Consider the following 16,415-nt stretch of genomic DNA (forward strand, 5'->3'; position numbering starts at 1 on the left):
AATAATAGTATATAACGTAAATTTCCGTGTTGCATTTATTTTAGACAAAAAGTCAAAATAGTGAGCATCTGAAACAAATTCCAAGGGAAATTATACACTAATATCAACTGCCAATAATGAGAAAGTAAATATAATTCAGCAACAGCTTTATTAATATTCTAGAGTAGCTTTTTGTAAAGTCTGTTATTGGGTTTTTTACGAGCACCCTTCTAAACAGAAGTAATTTCACTTTTAAAATAATGTTTGCACATGCTGTAATGACACAAACACTGTGGGAGCTTAGTATTACCGTTTTGTCTTCTAACTGTTGAAGTTTGTTCTCCTGCTTTGCAAAATATTAACAAATCCATCAAATGCTCTTTTCTTCTTAACAAAAAACTGGTCCTGTCCTGAATTTGTCTGACTTTTTTGGCTGAGATTTTCAGTGGAATTTTGGAGGTGTTCTACAGTTGTATCAGAATGGTTCTCCAGTTCTGTCAAAGTAGTATGATCCTTCATCTTGCTGGAATCAGTGCTTTCAGAGATTGTATTTCCTGTAGGCTTTTGTGGGAAGGAACATGAACTGTATGGTGTACTTTCATTGAAGAAACCGTGTGGGATTGAGAAGGAATATCCATCCTCATCATCACTCTGATCCAACTGGAAGTGATCATCTGTTGTGAATTCTGACTGTGTTTTTCCAGAACTATGAAGATGCAGCAGAACTCCTGTAGGATTACAGGACTGCATTTCATCAGGCAGACTGCAATTGCTGGTATCCTGTAATTCTGTGAATCCATCAGAATTCTCATCAGAACCTCCTTGCATTTTATCTGCACGAGCCTGCTTCCCCTGTGGTAGCAAGTCATCTTGCTGTGTAACAGACATGAAATGTTTTTCAGCTGTGTGTTCAGGCAGCAATTGAAGAGATGATTCTTTGCTGGAATGCAGCAGTGATGTTTTTTTTACAACTTCATTCAAACCAGTATCAATGGGAACAAAAATAAAGCCATTGTCCTCAGGTGTACTCATGTTTCTTCTTAATGTAATGTCTGCTTCACCATGATTCTTTTCAGGGGAGTTCCTGGCTATGTCCTCATCTGTACTTTCTACTGGTGCATTTTCTTCTCTACTTTCTGCTGGTGCATTTTCTTCTCTACTTTCTACTGGTGCATTTTCTTCTCTACTTTCTGCTGGTGCATTTTCTTCTCTACTTTCTACTGGTGCATTTTCTTCTCTACTTTCTGCTGGTGCATTTTCTTCTCTACTTTCTGCTGGTGCATTTTCTTCTCTACTTTCTGCTGGTGCATTTTCTTCTCTACTTTCTGCTGGTGCATTTTCTTCTCTACTTTCTACTGGTGCATTTTCTTCTCTACTTTCTGCTGGTGCTTCTTCTTCTCTACTTTCTGCTGGTGCTTTTTCTTTCTGTTCTGTGTGACTGAAGCCGAGGGAATGCTGTGGTTCTCTAGGAAGTGGAGACAGCTGCAGTTCATCCTCTTCAGAAGTTTTCTCTGTGTCACGTGTGGGAAAATGTTTTAACTTAAGTACCGTGTTACTAAAATCTGTACTTTGACTGTGGATAGAATCAGAAATAGAGTTTTGTGCTGTTGACTCTACATTAGTAAAATAATCAAATGTATCTGGAATTTCTTGACTTGAAGAACTAACTGTATCTGGATCTGACACACTTTTGTGGCCAATGCGTTTATCTGAATAAGGGGATGCTGTTTCACGCATGGTGGTGTCTGATCCATAATTAATAGTGGTTTCAAAATAGGCACTGTTCTCTTCTTGATTTTTCCAAATCTGCTGAAGTTCAGCAGTAATGGTTGGAGACTCTGGTGGTGTTGCAAACTTCTCAGTTCCACTGTCTGTATTGGTTTCATCTAGCGACGACTGATAGACTGGCAGGTTGTCACTAACATCAGGTTGTTCCAGTTCAAAGTCTGCTAAAGAACTACAGTCACTCATTGTGAATGGAGTCCCTTCAGCTGAAGAGCTGTCACCAAATATATCAGCTGAAACATCTTTTTCATCTGAATGTATCCTTTTACAGTAATGCTTCGTAAGGGGAGAGTTTTCTATTATTTCATAGATGCTTAAATTCTCAATATCTGTATCTCTTCTGGAGCTTCTGGGTGAAATAAAATGTACAACATCACTAGGTAGATTTTCGTTGCCATTTAAACCAAGTTCTTCACAGCTTTGCATTCCCTGCCTAAATTTTCTAGTGTGCATGGGTTCATTATGTGGAACAGTACCTTTTCTTTCTGGAGAAGCTGGTGTAGCTTTTGTGATCTCAGACCGCAGCAGACCAGAGTTGTTTCTTACTTTCCTGTTTGGTGTTATTTCATTGCTGTTCTGGTAATCTGTCTTTACAAAAAATAGTCCAGTATCATAAATATTTGTACTTTCATTGTTGTCAGTATTAGTTCGGACTTTTGGAAACGCTGGTATTTTCTTCATGTTGATCTCAGTACTGCTTTTTTTCTGGTACTCTGCTTTGGGATTTGGTGAATGTACACCACTGCCAGTAAAATTTTGATACACAGTAGAAGTTTCTGTGGGAAAAATCTCTGTGTTTCTTAAAAAATTCTTATCACAAAGCAACGTATTACGCTGCGTATTTGTTGGCTTGCTTGCAGAAGGCTCTCTGCTCAAGGTTTCATCTGAAAAAGCTTGATTAGAATATGTCTGTTCTGAACCTGAATTTTTGTTCCTGCGCATGTATCTCCACAGTCTTTCCAAGTAGGGTCTAGCAAAAGCACCCAGACAAAATGCACAAACAAATGTAATGACCACAGAGAGGGAGACAGCCAGTGCAAAGTTTGGCTGTGTTTCTTCCTGTCTGAAGCCAGTGTTAATGTCCCTGGCTTTTCTAACCAAAAATGCTGAAACACCTTCCTTCACCTCTGTATTGTAAAGGAGATATTTCTCTTTTGTTGCGTTAAAAAGACACAAATATAATCCTTCTGCAGTTTTCTCAGCGTCATGTATCACTAAATTATTCATTTTATCCAGTGTCATATGAGGAAGACTGTGATTTTTTGAAATTCTGCCCTTAGGTGTCCACCAAGTGATTCCATTGCCTGAAATGAAGGAAAATACAAACTCAGTCTTTGTTAAAAGCACAGTATACTTGTTTTGCAGGGTCCAGTGATGTTATTTAGAATATACTCTGGACTATCTCTCATAATTTTACCAGTTTATTATATACCCCATTTTCCTTTTATCCATCCTAAGTAATTTTACATGGTACAAAGTCTGTTAAACTATATTGCAGGCCTTACCCCACTGCCTGCCATCTAAAAACACAGTACATGTGGGGTCTTAATTGCAGACTTTACAAGAAAAATGGTAGTGTGAGGGAGGAGGTCACTGAAACAATCTAAGCAAGTTCAGGGTTGTACTAGAAACATCTGCTGATCTTCCTTGTGGAAGAGATGTCTACAGCCAGCTGCTCTCCAGCCTGGGCATGGTCAGTGTGCAGCTCTGGGATAAAACATCACCTCTTACCTGTCAGTGTTTCAACCACTGTGATTTTCCCGTAGTTGCTGATCTGACTGCAGCAAAAAGTCTGTAAATCAAAGGTATTTGTACAGACTAAGCAATTGTTCCAAACTTGAACTAGTGTCGGCCATGGCTGGTTGTTGGCTTTTAGCAGTTTGTTTCAAGGTTGTATTTTTGGCTTTGTCTTTGGAAGAGCTCTTGTTCCCAGCTAAGTTTTGCTGCAATCCAGTGTGTTGATTTTTATCCAGGTTTTTGTGACTCTTCTTGTAAATAAACAAAGCAGGTGGCATTTCTGGTATGTCCTGCATATTTTCATTTGGGGATGAAGTATTCCCAGGGGAGAGCCTTACCACCTCCAAGTGGTATTAGTTATTTAGAGTGAAACCATTTTGCCTTATGGAACATGACAAATACATCTTCTGGTCTAAGTTTGGTCTTAGTTTTCTATCTGTATGGTAAGTCTTGGCTCTATAGGTTTTGTTGCTTATACCCTCAGTGTTCTCTATTAATTTTAAATGTAAGTAAGTGTGTGCTACAGTAGCTGTACTTTTTTAGAAGAAACAGAAATCTTTTTCCCTGCAAATAAACCTTCAATTCATTTTGCTGTAGCTGAATACTGAAAACTATTGCATCCTTCATGGTTTTCTACATGCCTTAGTGCCACCTCACTATTTTGTCCTGTGTTCAGTCCAAAATGAACCAATACATTTGCGATGCATTACTTCTTGAAACTTATTTGTATATAATTTGGCATCATTTCCTCCTTTAATGTAAGGAAGGAGGTGAAGACTCGGGAAGCCTAACTTTCAAATATTCTAAGCAGAATACTAGTTTCTAATGAAATATTTTTGCATGTTAAATTGTTACTCAGTAATTTTTAAACAGCGTCTTTAGAAATACACTTTTTAAAACCAGATTTATTTGATCATTCTGCATTCATTTGGATTTTAGCAGCACTTGTATGGAGTGCCTGATATACATACCTCTTATATTGTCCAAGTTGCAGGTCAGCACTGATGTGTTCCCTTTTGGGACTGTGGCCCTTTTTAGCAAAACTTTGTCCCTGCAGTTTAAATGGAAACTTGAAAGATACAGCAGAGGTTTCTGGGAGTTGCTGGCAGACTTACTGTATGAAAGGCTCCATTTTTTCCTTGTGGTGTCAAAGACAAAATGAAATAAATGTTTAAAAGCATTTAGCCTGCAGTTAAATATCCAGGCATTCTTTGACAAATACACTTCAAGTTGAAAAAAGTTCAAACTGACTAGTATCTGTGGTAGAGGGATTGTCAGAGCATTTTCACGGAGATCCAAAACCTATTTGAAAATAATTCAAAATTAATTTGATAAGGCTTACAAGTGGAATTCTTATTGCAACATATTACAACAGTGGTTAAGTGTACAGGCACTTCTGTTGTTCTGTGAACAGTACATCTGCTTAGGATTTCAATAATGTTATCTAAGCTTTTTAACTTAGATGAAAAGTTTAAATTGTGGTGTTTAGAATTCTCCCATTGTAGACTTACCTTTGTGTGAATAGGGAGCTGCAGGGCTCTTGCCATGGAAGGGATGGGGGTAGAAAGGGACATGTGTGTGTTTGAGGCAGTTGTGGATTGGTTTATGGCATAGAGAAATTGTGAATTTGTGGTTATATCTTGTACATTTCAGCATGTGTTTTCCTACATATAAAAAGTAAATACATAAAAATATTTTCACCATTTGCTCTAGTTTTGTAATTGTACACTAGTATTATAATCAGAACCATATAATCATGCTTAATAGTTGGTAAATAATACCTTTAATGATTAACATAAAATATTGCAACAGTTGTATTGCTTTACAACCTGTAATTTGTTGAGATCTCTGAAGACATCTGGATGAATTTTAGTTATCTTGTTGTTTCGCAGGTCAATGTCCTTCAGCTGTGAACAGTTTTGAAAATCCTTTGGGCCAATCTGTTGTATGGCATTGGATGACATATGGACAGTTTGTAAAGACTGCAGGAGGCCTAGTCCTAGGAAGAAAAAAACCTATTTTACATTTTATAGTTTTGTTTTCCCAATTGGATCAAGTGTCTTTATAAAATTCTTTGCAACAAAACTCCTTCCCATTCCACTATTGCAGTGAGAGGCTGCAGCCTTTGTGATATGCCTTTCCTGATCAGGGGTTGTCCCATTCTAAAAGCTGTGTAGCATCAAGGGCTGGCACATTAAAACATTCACAGTCAAGGAATGTCTTAAAAACTGACACGTTCATAAAAGCACTAGCATTTATTTGTGCTATCAAAATTATTCTGATTGTGACCTCTGTACTTTGAGCAAGCTTCTCTGGAGAACCAGAGGTAGGAAAGGAATGTGAAAAGGGTAAAATATATTGAGTTGACAAGATCTAAATATGTTAATTGTAAGTAAAAGATAAAGATGAAAAAGGTGATATAGTATCTCCTATCCGTTTGCATGGGCAGTTTCATGGGAGTTTTTCATATGTGGAATTATTTGAACTGTACTCTTAGGATGTAAAAGAAATGAAAACAAAATCACGCTGTTGCTTGTGCCCATCTGCCTGTGAATTATGAAGCTTGGCAGTATAATGTTCAGTGTATCCTAGTTACAAAAACATCCACCTTATATAAGAACACTTTTGATTGCTGGAGACACCTCATTTTTTTTGAGGTGTTGTGAAGGCAGCCCCTGAAGCTCCAGCCTGCAAGGTCCAGTGGAAAGGCAGGCACTTGAACACTCAGCATCCCTGCTGATGCTGTGTTCAACACCACAGTGTCACTCTGAAGTGATTTTTGATCATACAGCATTGTTGAGAAGCTACTAGTTCTTAACAATTTTGCCCTTGGTGTCACCTTGTTTATCAGAAACAGCTTTTCTCAGCCAGCAGCTCTGTTTGCTGAGTAACTGATCTTCGGGTTTATTGTGAAAAGCAGAGGGAATGATTCATTCCTGGTATAAAACTAGAGGTAGGTGATAGGAAAGGCATACAGAAGTTCTGTAAGTTCATAAATTCATCACTGCACCTGTGTGAAGAATTGTACTGTGGCTACTTCCCTGAATTTAAGCTTGTGCCAAAAATATGCACTGGTATGACAGCAGTGGGCAGCAGCCTCGCTCCTGGGGGAGGGGGTTGGGGAGCTGGGAGAAGGGCATCTCTATAGGAAACCTCTGCTGTAGAACTGCAGTTTTGGTTTCTTTCCAGAGCTTAAACCTCAGAATTTTAGTGAAGTATTCTGGGCAAGAATAAGGTTCTGAACATGTATTTAAATGAATACAGGATTAAAGTATAACTTGAAGTATGGTGGTACCATGCACAACAATTTGAACTTAAAAAATTGAGTCTCTTATAGAAGAGGATTAATCTGACTGACCCTCTGAGGCATCTTATAATGGGCAGTCATATTTATCTATCAAAACAGATCAAATCTTCATCAATGTATTTTATAATGTAAGTTTTGCTATACTGTCTATATAGATACCTTGTCTCTACAAACACTAGAAAATCATTAAGTGAAATGGGTTTCCTGTGTGCCAGAAATTATTTAATAGCATAATAGGAGAAGAACAGAACTTTTATGACCCTGTGTAGGGGCAAATATATTATCTTTGTGTGACTTTGTGGGATAAGTGGTATTTTTGTTTGTCCATCACTTGTCCTCCTGTATTTTCAAACTCTAATGAATCTGATGGTGTTATCAGACATCAATAAATTCAACATATTGTATAGGACAGCATTGCTCATCTGGTAGCTTCTGCTTCATTTAAACCATTTGGCCACTGTGAATCATCCCTGCATAAAGGCTAAGCTGCATAGTTCAGTGACCAGCAAAACCTTTCTCAGAGTCTCTTGAAACCTTACAGCCCTCTCCTGTTACACCAAGGTGTCACTGTGATTAAGCGGTACTGAGCAAAATTGTTTGGAATGAACAAAATATATTTTCCTGTCTTTGAAATACTGAAACTGCAGGAAGTTTTATTTCATAGTGTTGATTACCTTCTGAAGGGTAGTATGAAATTCATGAGCTGTAATTTTTTTGACCTTTAAGGTTCACAACTGGGATGTGGAGGCTGGTGTTTTTCCAAAGATCCTTACTCCTCATTTCTGTACAACAAGCAAGAATACTGCTTGGGCTCTAAAATGACAAATCTGGTTATATATGGCTACTATTAACAGAGTACAGTTGCTAAGACTGTATTAAAAAAACCTAACAAACTAAACAAGCAGCCGATTTACTTCCACCTCTGTATTTGCCAGTGGAACTTCCCCTTGCCTTAAGTATAATAAAACAAGAAAGCCACATTCTGGATTCAGTAAGGTATATGAATTATATCCAAAACCAACCTACCCCTTAGGAGTCAAGTCCTTAAAGATTTTTGAAATGCTTACCTCTTGGGACTGTATTAAGATTATTTCTTTCAACTGACAGTACTTTCAAAGCAGGCAGGAGACGATCAACAATGCTGTACTTTTTAGACCCTTGTGCAGGTGTAGGCATGTCCAGTGTGAGGGTGTGGATGGCATTACCATTGAGGTTTAGAGTTTCTAAAATGGGTAAATTTGTACAAGTAGTTAAAGTGAGTTCAGAAAGCAGGTTGTTACTGAGGTTCAGGTGTTTTAGCATCCACTCTTCATTTCTTCCATCAGAGCACACAAAAGTTTTAATATTATTGTAACTCAAATCAGCTGTTACTGTTGTTTGTGATATATCTTCTGGAATAGTAGATATTCTGGTAAAAGAGCAGTTCAGTAAGAACTGCCCATCCCACTGGCACTCTGAATGGTGATGTGTAGCAGGAAGAATACGCTGTGACTTGGTTCCCACTGATCCAGGAAGATTAAAGTAAAGGACCACAGCTATGACATGCAAGTGAAGGTTATCCATAGTATCGAGGTCTAAAATGTAGAATTATAGTTAAATTCAGCACAACAAGAACAGAAAGCAAATATAGTTTGACATTATAAAAAACCAACACCGAATAACCCCAGCATTACCAACTTTCTGCCTTAAACATTCAGTTTTGGAGTCTTATTTTCAAAAAGAACATTCATAAACTGGTAACCTCCCCCTCCCTCCATTTATCCCAAAAAACAATTAGAACCTTTTTTTTTTTTCCCAGCCTTTTGTCAAGAAACACAGCTTCTTGGGAGCTTGAGATCTAACAGCAGTGGAGACTTTTGAACTCTGCTTCAGGTATTGCACACAATTACACTGAGCAAAGTCCACCACATACAATCTATGACAAATGGGTGTGGAACAATTTTTATACTTTCAGTTTCTTACACATTCTTCACAGCTTTAAAAATAGCACTTCTGAACTGCAGCTGCATCTTAAAATTTATTGTTTTATTTCAAAACAAACATTTAAAATTCTACAGCCTTTCACCCATTGGAACAACCGCCACACGTACAGATGGTGAGAACTCTTCACATGCAAGTTGTTTCAGCGTACCCAGTATGGCATTTTACACAGGCATGTAGAATGCACTTTATACATACAGAATCTTCAGTGCGTTTGTGGGACTGAAATAAACAGTGTTCTACTCACTAGAACATACATATAGAAAAATGTACCTTAGGCAGTTAGAAGATAAATAAATGCTCAACAGAAGGCATGTGTGGTGCCAATATTTCTCAAACTGGTAATATAAATATAAAATATATTAACAATACATAGTGGCTAGCAAATTTGATAATTTATTTCATTTGGTATTTTTATGATTGGTTTTGCTACATTTTGACAAAAAAATCCACACTTCAAAAACAATTCTGCAGATCATGATTTAAGAGTACCTTTGTGACAAATCTTTCAGCTGTACATTGCACACAGTATTTTTAAAAGCAGTATTGATAATTACAGGAATCCAATACTAGCATACAGACGTGTCAGTATTAATCAGAGAAGAGCTTTAATACATATGTAATCTAGTTGACCAAGGCATTTTCAAGATGTACTTCAGCTTTGAGGACACTGCTCTTTATATTTTTAATATGTGTTTACATTTGTATACATAAAGTGACAAGCTGCCATTAGCATGAGAGTTAAAATTTGAAAAACATTAGTTTATTTCCTCCTCTTAACTGTAACAGATATTCAGGTACTGCTTAGAAGCAAAGATGGGTGTAAAGCAGCAAAATGTGTGTTAAAGTTATCTCTGCTAAAAGTATGAGGTCCATAAAGGCAGTATGCAAAATGTTAGTACTTCCCCATAATCTTCAGTGTGAGAACTCAAGTGTTTTTTGCTACATTATATTCTGCTTATTCTGATTTTGTCAGAACAGCTCCACTGCTGACCAGCCCCAAAACCACAACAACTACTGAGCGTTAAAATCTAGCATTGCCTTTGAGCAGTGAGAGAAATACAACTCCTCTGACCCTCCCCTGTGTTCTGTAATGCCTGACTTATGAATATCCCTCCAGAAATCACTTCCACCCATACACGTTCTGCATGAGCGTTTACTGCCTTCCACTAAGTTCAGAAATTGGGGCCGTAGAGTTGAATTTCTTGTTACAGCAGGACCTGATTCGTATTTCATGGAATTCTATGTACTTTAAGCACTGTAAAACAAGGGTAGATTGTTTACTTCATGTAACAAATAATCAATTCTGAAGTTAATGTGTAAAACTTGCACAACTTGAAGGTCAAGAAATGTGTGCTTGTCAAAAAACTTGTAAAAAAGCTGTTACAAACAGCTTTTTGAGACCTCCAATATTAAGGTTATTTGATGCTACTGCAAAACAAAGCTATTTTAAACTGAAGAAATACATGGGGTGGGGAAAGAAGGAAAGAAGAAATCTTATAAATAGCTGGTTTATTTTTAGCACAAAACACATCACTGCAAATGCCACTGGAAGGCTGTAATAGGCCCCAGTTCACCATAGTTTCACTGTTGACAAATTCTGATACACATGTGTTTACTCTGATGTCCTACCATCACATTTAGAATTAAAAACCTGCAGTTTAACTTCAGAACTTAATTCTGATATTCTCAGTAATGCATCAGTACTGAAATTTATGGGGAAGGAGAGATCTGACCTCAGACACTGCTCAACAGTTAAGCTTAGATTATTACCTATCGAGTAATGGACTCAGACACTGTTCATATTAGAGCACCCAGGAAAACACTATTTTGGGTAGTAAGCAAGTTGTAAGTACATCTTTAAAAATGTACTTCTAATATAAACACATTTTATAAGTACTTCACATAAATTAGGCAACTGCAAAATGCATTAACTGCACAGACAGAATGAAAGTTCAAGCAACACTTCAATAACTGCAAGACTACTTCAAAATTCAAGCTACATTTCCATACTCAGTATTACTTTGAAAATATTATTTATGATAGCACATTTTTTTTTAATAATATGAGAATAAATGGCAAAAATAATGCGATATTTTAAAGTGAATCTGGCATTACCCCTCTCAGTACACATCTGGTAAACCACAAGTACAAACCACCTAGGTTTGGGGTAAATCAATGCATCAACAAGAAAGAAAAGTCTGCCACTTCAGCCATCCTAGGAAAATCTATTTCTAACAAAAAATTGACATTCCTGTTGAAGTACTTCAGACTGCAGTTGTGTTCTCAGCAGTCTTCAAGGTCCTGAGACAGGACAAAAACCTCCTCAAGGGACAACTGTAGGCACTAGAGTTGTTGCCAAGATCATGTTCTTTACATATATTCTACTGATTCCAATTTGAGAAGGTACTTCAGTATGCATGTACACTGAAAGCCTACAGATTCAGTGCCAGTAGTGCAGCTAATAGGATGATGACCTAATACTGCTGACCGCAACAGCCTTTCCTTAAAAATACTGTGTAAGAAATGTTAGTATAAACTGCAGTAAAAAAAGAAACCCTTGAAGGCATGCAATTACTTCATACAAACACGTGTAAACACAAAGGAGACCTGTCCCAGCAGCAGTTTGTTTCAGTGTGTGGCTCCACATGGGTTGACAGAGGTCTGGCAGCCCATGTTGTGCCCTGTCACCTGAACCTTGAACAGCGTCCCGTCCGCACACATGCACAGCTTGAAGCGCAGCCAGTTGCCGTTATTGAACTGTTCCCCGTGAGAGGAACTTGGCAGTCGTGACGGGCTGACCATCACAGTTCCGTTCAGGATAATGCTGTTTTCCTAATAAGGAAAGAAAAAAAAAAAAAGAAAAAAAAAAAGAAAAAAAAAAAAAAAGAAAAAAAAAAAGAAGTTGTAGAATTACAGTGTAAATAAGGCAGATTGTTTTTGAGAAGGAAAAGCTGGTTTAATGGATAAATAACATCTCTAGGGTGGCTGTAGAATCAACAGTAATAAAAAAGGTACGTATGCAAATGTTTAATTTTTTAATGACAATTATAGCAATGCCTATGGATTTCTTGACTATGGTCAGCAATGTACTTTGCTATTCCAGTGCTAGATTGATATTGAGAAAGACAGCAGTAGGGTGACTTTCTACTTTACATTCTTATTAGCAAATCCAGTAAATATAAAATACCGACAGGAAACAGTGTTTGAATTCATACATGAAATTCATTCACACTTGAAAGTGCATATACCTTTCTTTTTATCCTTCTTTTCCATCATTCCATATATCTGCCATCTTAATCTCCAAAAATCTTAAAGGAATGCCAGTGAATCTTACAGCAGCAGCACAGAAGGTAATGCTCCAAACTATATGCTCTGCTCCTCTGGCAAAGGTTGCCAACCCTGGTTAAGCTTCCAAAGGAGATTAACTCCCTTTGGTATTCATGTCAGTACAGAGGCCAACATCTTAGCTTTAACTGCATTGTAGGTTTTTGGTGTCTTAATAGTAGTAAATCAATGTTACCTGGAGCCACTCAACCACTACTTAACAGCAAAGTAATAAACCATCTATTTAAATCCTACTGACTTCTGTGCATGAGTAATTTATATAAAATTTGAAATGATACAAAGCTACATCAGTTTACTATCAGCCTAAATTTGAAACGAAGCTGTTTAAAAAACTGCTTTAGTTTGAAATACTTACTGCTTTAAGTTCCATGTTTCCACCCATTCGAAACTCAATTGTCTTGCCTGTGATGAAAACACCTTCATTTCCCCGGACAATGGCACGACCATCAACCTTTATGTTTAGATCACTGGTTGCATTGCTGGTAATCTAAGAACATAACCAAAAAAACTGTATTACAGATCAGTGAAAATGTGCCCCTTGTGTTTGTCTGAGTAACTTTAATTACCTTAAGAGTAGTGCTGTGCAGTTTAATAAAAAACTGGATTGTTCATTTTGCCCTTCTGCCATTAGCTTCTGCTATTTGTTATTTCCCATGTTCAGTTTTAAAACAGGACTACTGAATTTTGGAAGGAATGTAAAATTAATTTTTTGTATAAAAAGAACAATTCATATGACAATTTTATGGGATACACAGCTAACACTTGTACCAAATACAGGCTTCCTGTTAAGACCGATTATGCAAACTTACTCCTCCGTTTTCACTTAATCTGTTCCTCCTGTGTATTAATAGTTGTGGATGGTTTTTCTGCAACAGGATTGCTCAGTGCTTCCAAAGGCACATTCACCCCACTATAAAACCACTAACCCTACTCTACTGTTACACAAACAAACAATGGGCTGTATTCTCATTACTTATAAAAAATAGAAGAGACATACCCTTTCTGTAGAGGCCTTTTGTACATTCAAGATTTTAACTCCATTTGGCAGATGAAATTCATGAGTTTCATAGTCGGTACTGAACAAAGTATTTTGTGTTCGTGGGTCAACAAATTCCATGCCAATATCGCTGGTAATAGAAGTTTTGTCTTTTTCCACACTAAGCTTGGTTGTTCCTTGCTGAAATACAATCTACAGAAACAAAGTCATGAACTTAATGATGTTTCAAATTAGCAATATGACTTTAATTCTCTAGTGTTGCTCACAAACTTTCAATTCATGGTAAAACTTACAGGCTGATTATTCCCAGTGATCACCAAGTCTTCATTCCGTCTCCCTCCTACAGTGCTTTTATATAAGGGATGTATAACACCCATGTCAGACACTTGCTTAAACCGCAGCAAGCCACTCTCATGGAATTCCATACTGTCACAACCATTGGGACCAATTCTTATCACTGCCCAGATAACCAGGGTAATCTGAAAGAGAAACACATATTCAACGATTACGTTCATTGTTCAGATCTTCCTACCACAATTATTGTATTAATTAGATGTTTTATTTGAACAATTATTAATGGCGGTGTTTAAGTAAGCTTTAAGTATGAGTTTACTTTAGTCTGTCTCTGTTGAAAACATCGTAACGCATTTAATTATGAAAAGCATTTTAAATTATTTTTAGACTTACTAGAAACAGTAATTAAAATTATTTCTATATATATAAGATATTAAATCACATTCATAGTTACATCTTTTTTCTGTTTAAGGGTAACCACTGACAGATTTCCTGAACAGTTCAGCTTGGTATATACTTAACGCTGAACTGCAAGAATGCATCCTCAGAGATGCATGTGCAATTATGAAAATTAATTTATTATTTCTTATTGACCAAGCAATAAAAATGTGGTTATTAGAACAATGAAGCTTTAAAGTGCAGTGCCTGGTTAATTCTGAATATTCACATAAAGCTCTGTAATGTAAAATATAACCATGTTTTATATGCTGTATATCCCGAATGCATATGTACTAGTAACACTTCTCATGGGGTGACGATGATAACTGAAATAACCATGCCTGAACCTACACCTTCTTCCACCTAATCTTGCTCAGACTACAGAAGAACTAAAAAGAAAGGAGAAAAACAAGAATCTCCTTCAGTACATTTTAAGTCCTCAGCCATACTGGAAAAGTTTTATTTTTTCAGTGAACTGTCAGAATGAAATACGACCCAATGTTACTTACACTATAGCTATTATACTCACAATCAGATTGATGACAGCCAAAATAAAAAGAACAACAATCACACATATGGCCAAGTTGCCTTTCCTGCCACGTAATCCTGTCTTATGGAGACGGTCTTCATCAATTGGAATGTATCCTGCTTTGAAGTTACTGTTGTGCTCCTTATTAACGTTCCTGCGTTCCACAGCCTTCTCTCGCATAGACTTCTTCACTGGGCCGTTAGAACTTTGCTGTAACACAAGGCATGGGTTAGCTTTAAAAGGCATGTAAATTAGCTACAATGACACACACATATGTATGCAAAAATGTAAACTGACTAGTGGAATGTATTGGATATTATGTTCAGTATTAGATTTCAGTCTGCCACCCTGCTGTCAGAATACACACTTAGAACCACAGCAACCTCTGCTAACATAATGACTAAATTTAAAATCCAGATGCTTCAAGACAATATATGACTTTATATCTCATTTTTATCATGGCAGATAGGAATTATTCCATTGTTACAGTTAAAAACCTAAAACCAGCTACCAAGAAATTAATCAAGTTTTTACCTCTCAGAGATGATACAGGACATAGTCCTGCAGGTCATCTGCCAGTACACATGATTTTAGTTCCCTCCATGCTCATGTGTGATAGACTCTCAGTGACTATTCAAAAAGAGCATGGTGGATACAGTTTTTAAATTAGTTGGACAGTACAGGGTTTGCATTCAACTCCTGTTGCTTGCATGCAGCACTGAGAAAGATAGTGTGAGGCTTCAAACCTGGCATGGGGAACTTGGCCAGAGTAGCTTTCATGTGATAATTTGAAGTTAGGAGATTGTAAGGGATATCCTGTCAATGTAACAAATTAATAGAGATAACGCTTGTACATATTCGTAGTGAAAATAAACCTTTAATGTATTTTTGTAGCTGTCCGAAATTTTTTTCCACTTCCCTTGAACGGAACGGTTTGTTATTTAGGAATTCACATCTTCACATCAAAGGAGAAGTTTGATCTTTTGGACGGAATTAAGTTTGTTCACTTGAATCCTAAAGCTACACCTTAACTGCACTTGCACAAGTCTACGCTGATGAAACAACACCGTGTTTTCCTTCTGCTGCTGAAGTGGTAAGAGATGGTGTTGAGAAAGATGCTTGACCTGGACAAGTTCACGGAGGGTTCTGCCCCTCGGAGATGTTCTGGACCCACTGTGACCCTGCAGGACACACACAAGCTGCGCGGCCCCGCAGGCACCCGCCGCCGCCTCCCGCCCCTCGCCAGTGCCAAGCGCCTCGACAGGCGCGGCGGCAGCGTCCCCGCAGCGCCCGAACGCCAGACGCCTGGCTGCCAGGGCACACGGAATTTCTGTCTGTCGCACACCCACGCCTGCGGGCAGGACGGCGCCGCTCCGAGCCGCCCCGCCCGGACAGCAGGCTCGGGCCGCCTCTCCCCGGCACGGCCGAGCCCGTCCTGCCCGGACACCGCCGGGCACGGGGCGGCAAGCGCCGCCCGAGCGCCGTTTCCCCCCTCCCCAGCCGGAGCGCTCCGGCGCCACACCAGCCTCGCCCACCGCGGCGAAAATGGCGCCCCCGCCCGAGCGCCCCCTCCGCGAGCAGCACCCCCGGCCGGACCGCCTGCTCCCCGCGGGCCCGGTCCCCCCTGATCCCGGCGGGGACGGCGCCGCCGCCTCCCCGTGCCCATGTCCCGTTGCGGTCGGACCTGCTCGGGGGCGGCCGCCGCCATCTTGCCCCGCCGCCGCTGCGCGGGGGCCGCGAGCGCCCCCTGGTGCCGCTCCGCGAGCCGGGTCCTGCGGCCCGCGCCCGCTGGCGTTACCCGGCAGCGTCACCTGGCGGTCGCGGGCCGCACCCGCTCCCCGGGCTGCCCCGCTCCCGTTACCGTGGCACCGCCGCCGCCGCGCCGGCCCTCGCATCACCATCGCGGCTGTAAGGGCCCAGGGCAGGGGCACCGGGCCGGCTGTGCCATCTCTATTACACCTGCGCCGCCCGAGGAGCGCTCCCGGAGCGACATAGAGTCAATGCAACACCCCCAAGAGCGA

At 39.3% G+C, this 16,415-nt stretch overlaps 2 protein-coding genes across 2 annotated transcripts; both read right to left on the reverse strand.

The window, feature by feature from the left end:
• Positions 1 to 265: 265 nt before the first annotated feature.
• Positions 266 to 8,371, reverse strand: LRRC66 (leucine rich repeat containing 66). Its single transcript, XM_066185735.1, has 4 exons — positions 7,876 to 8,371; positions 5,331 to 5,500; positions 4,473 to 4,803; positions 266 to 3,068 (listed from the first exon to the last, which is right to left on the reverse strand). Exons 1-4 carry the CDS (start codon positions 8,369 to 8,371, stop codon positions 301 to 303), a joined length of 3,765 nt encoding a protein of 1,254 aa, XP_066041832.1. The 3' UTR covers positions 266 to 300.
• Positions 8,372 to 8,812: 441 nt separating this feature from the next.
• On the reverse strand, positions 8,813 to 16,127 carry SGCB (sarcoglycan beta). Its single transcript, XM_066185729.1, has 6 exons — positions 16,079 to 16,127; positions 14,395 to 14,604; positions 13,427 to 13,612; positions 13,134 to 13,325; positions 12,492 to 12,623; positions 8,813 to 11,623 (listed from the first exon to the last, which is right to left on the reverse strand). Exons 1-6 carry the CDS (start codon positions 16,100 to 16,102, stop codon positions 11,420 to 11,422), a joined length of 948 nt encoding a protein of 315 aa, XP_066041826.1. The 5' UTR covers positions 16,103 to 16,127; the 3' UTR covers positions 8,813 to 11,419.
• Between the last annotated feature and the right edge of the window lie 288 nt (positions 16,128 to 16,415).

Source organism: Chamaea fasciata, unplaced genomic scaffold (genome assembly GCF_029207755.1).
Source record: "Chamaea fasciata isolate MVZ Bird 193981 ecotype frontalis unplaced genomic scaffold, bChaFas1.0.hap1 SCAF_6, whole genome shotgun sequence".
NCBI classification, from domain to species: Eukaryota; Metazoa; Chordata; class Aves; order Passeriformes; family Sylviidae; genus Chamaea; species Chamaea fasciata.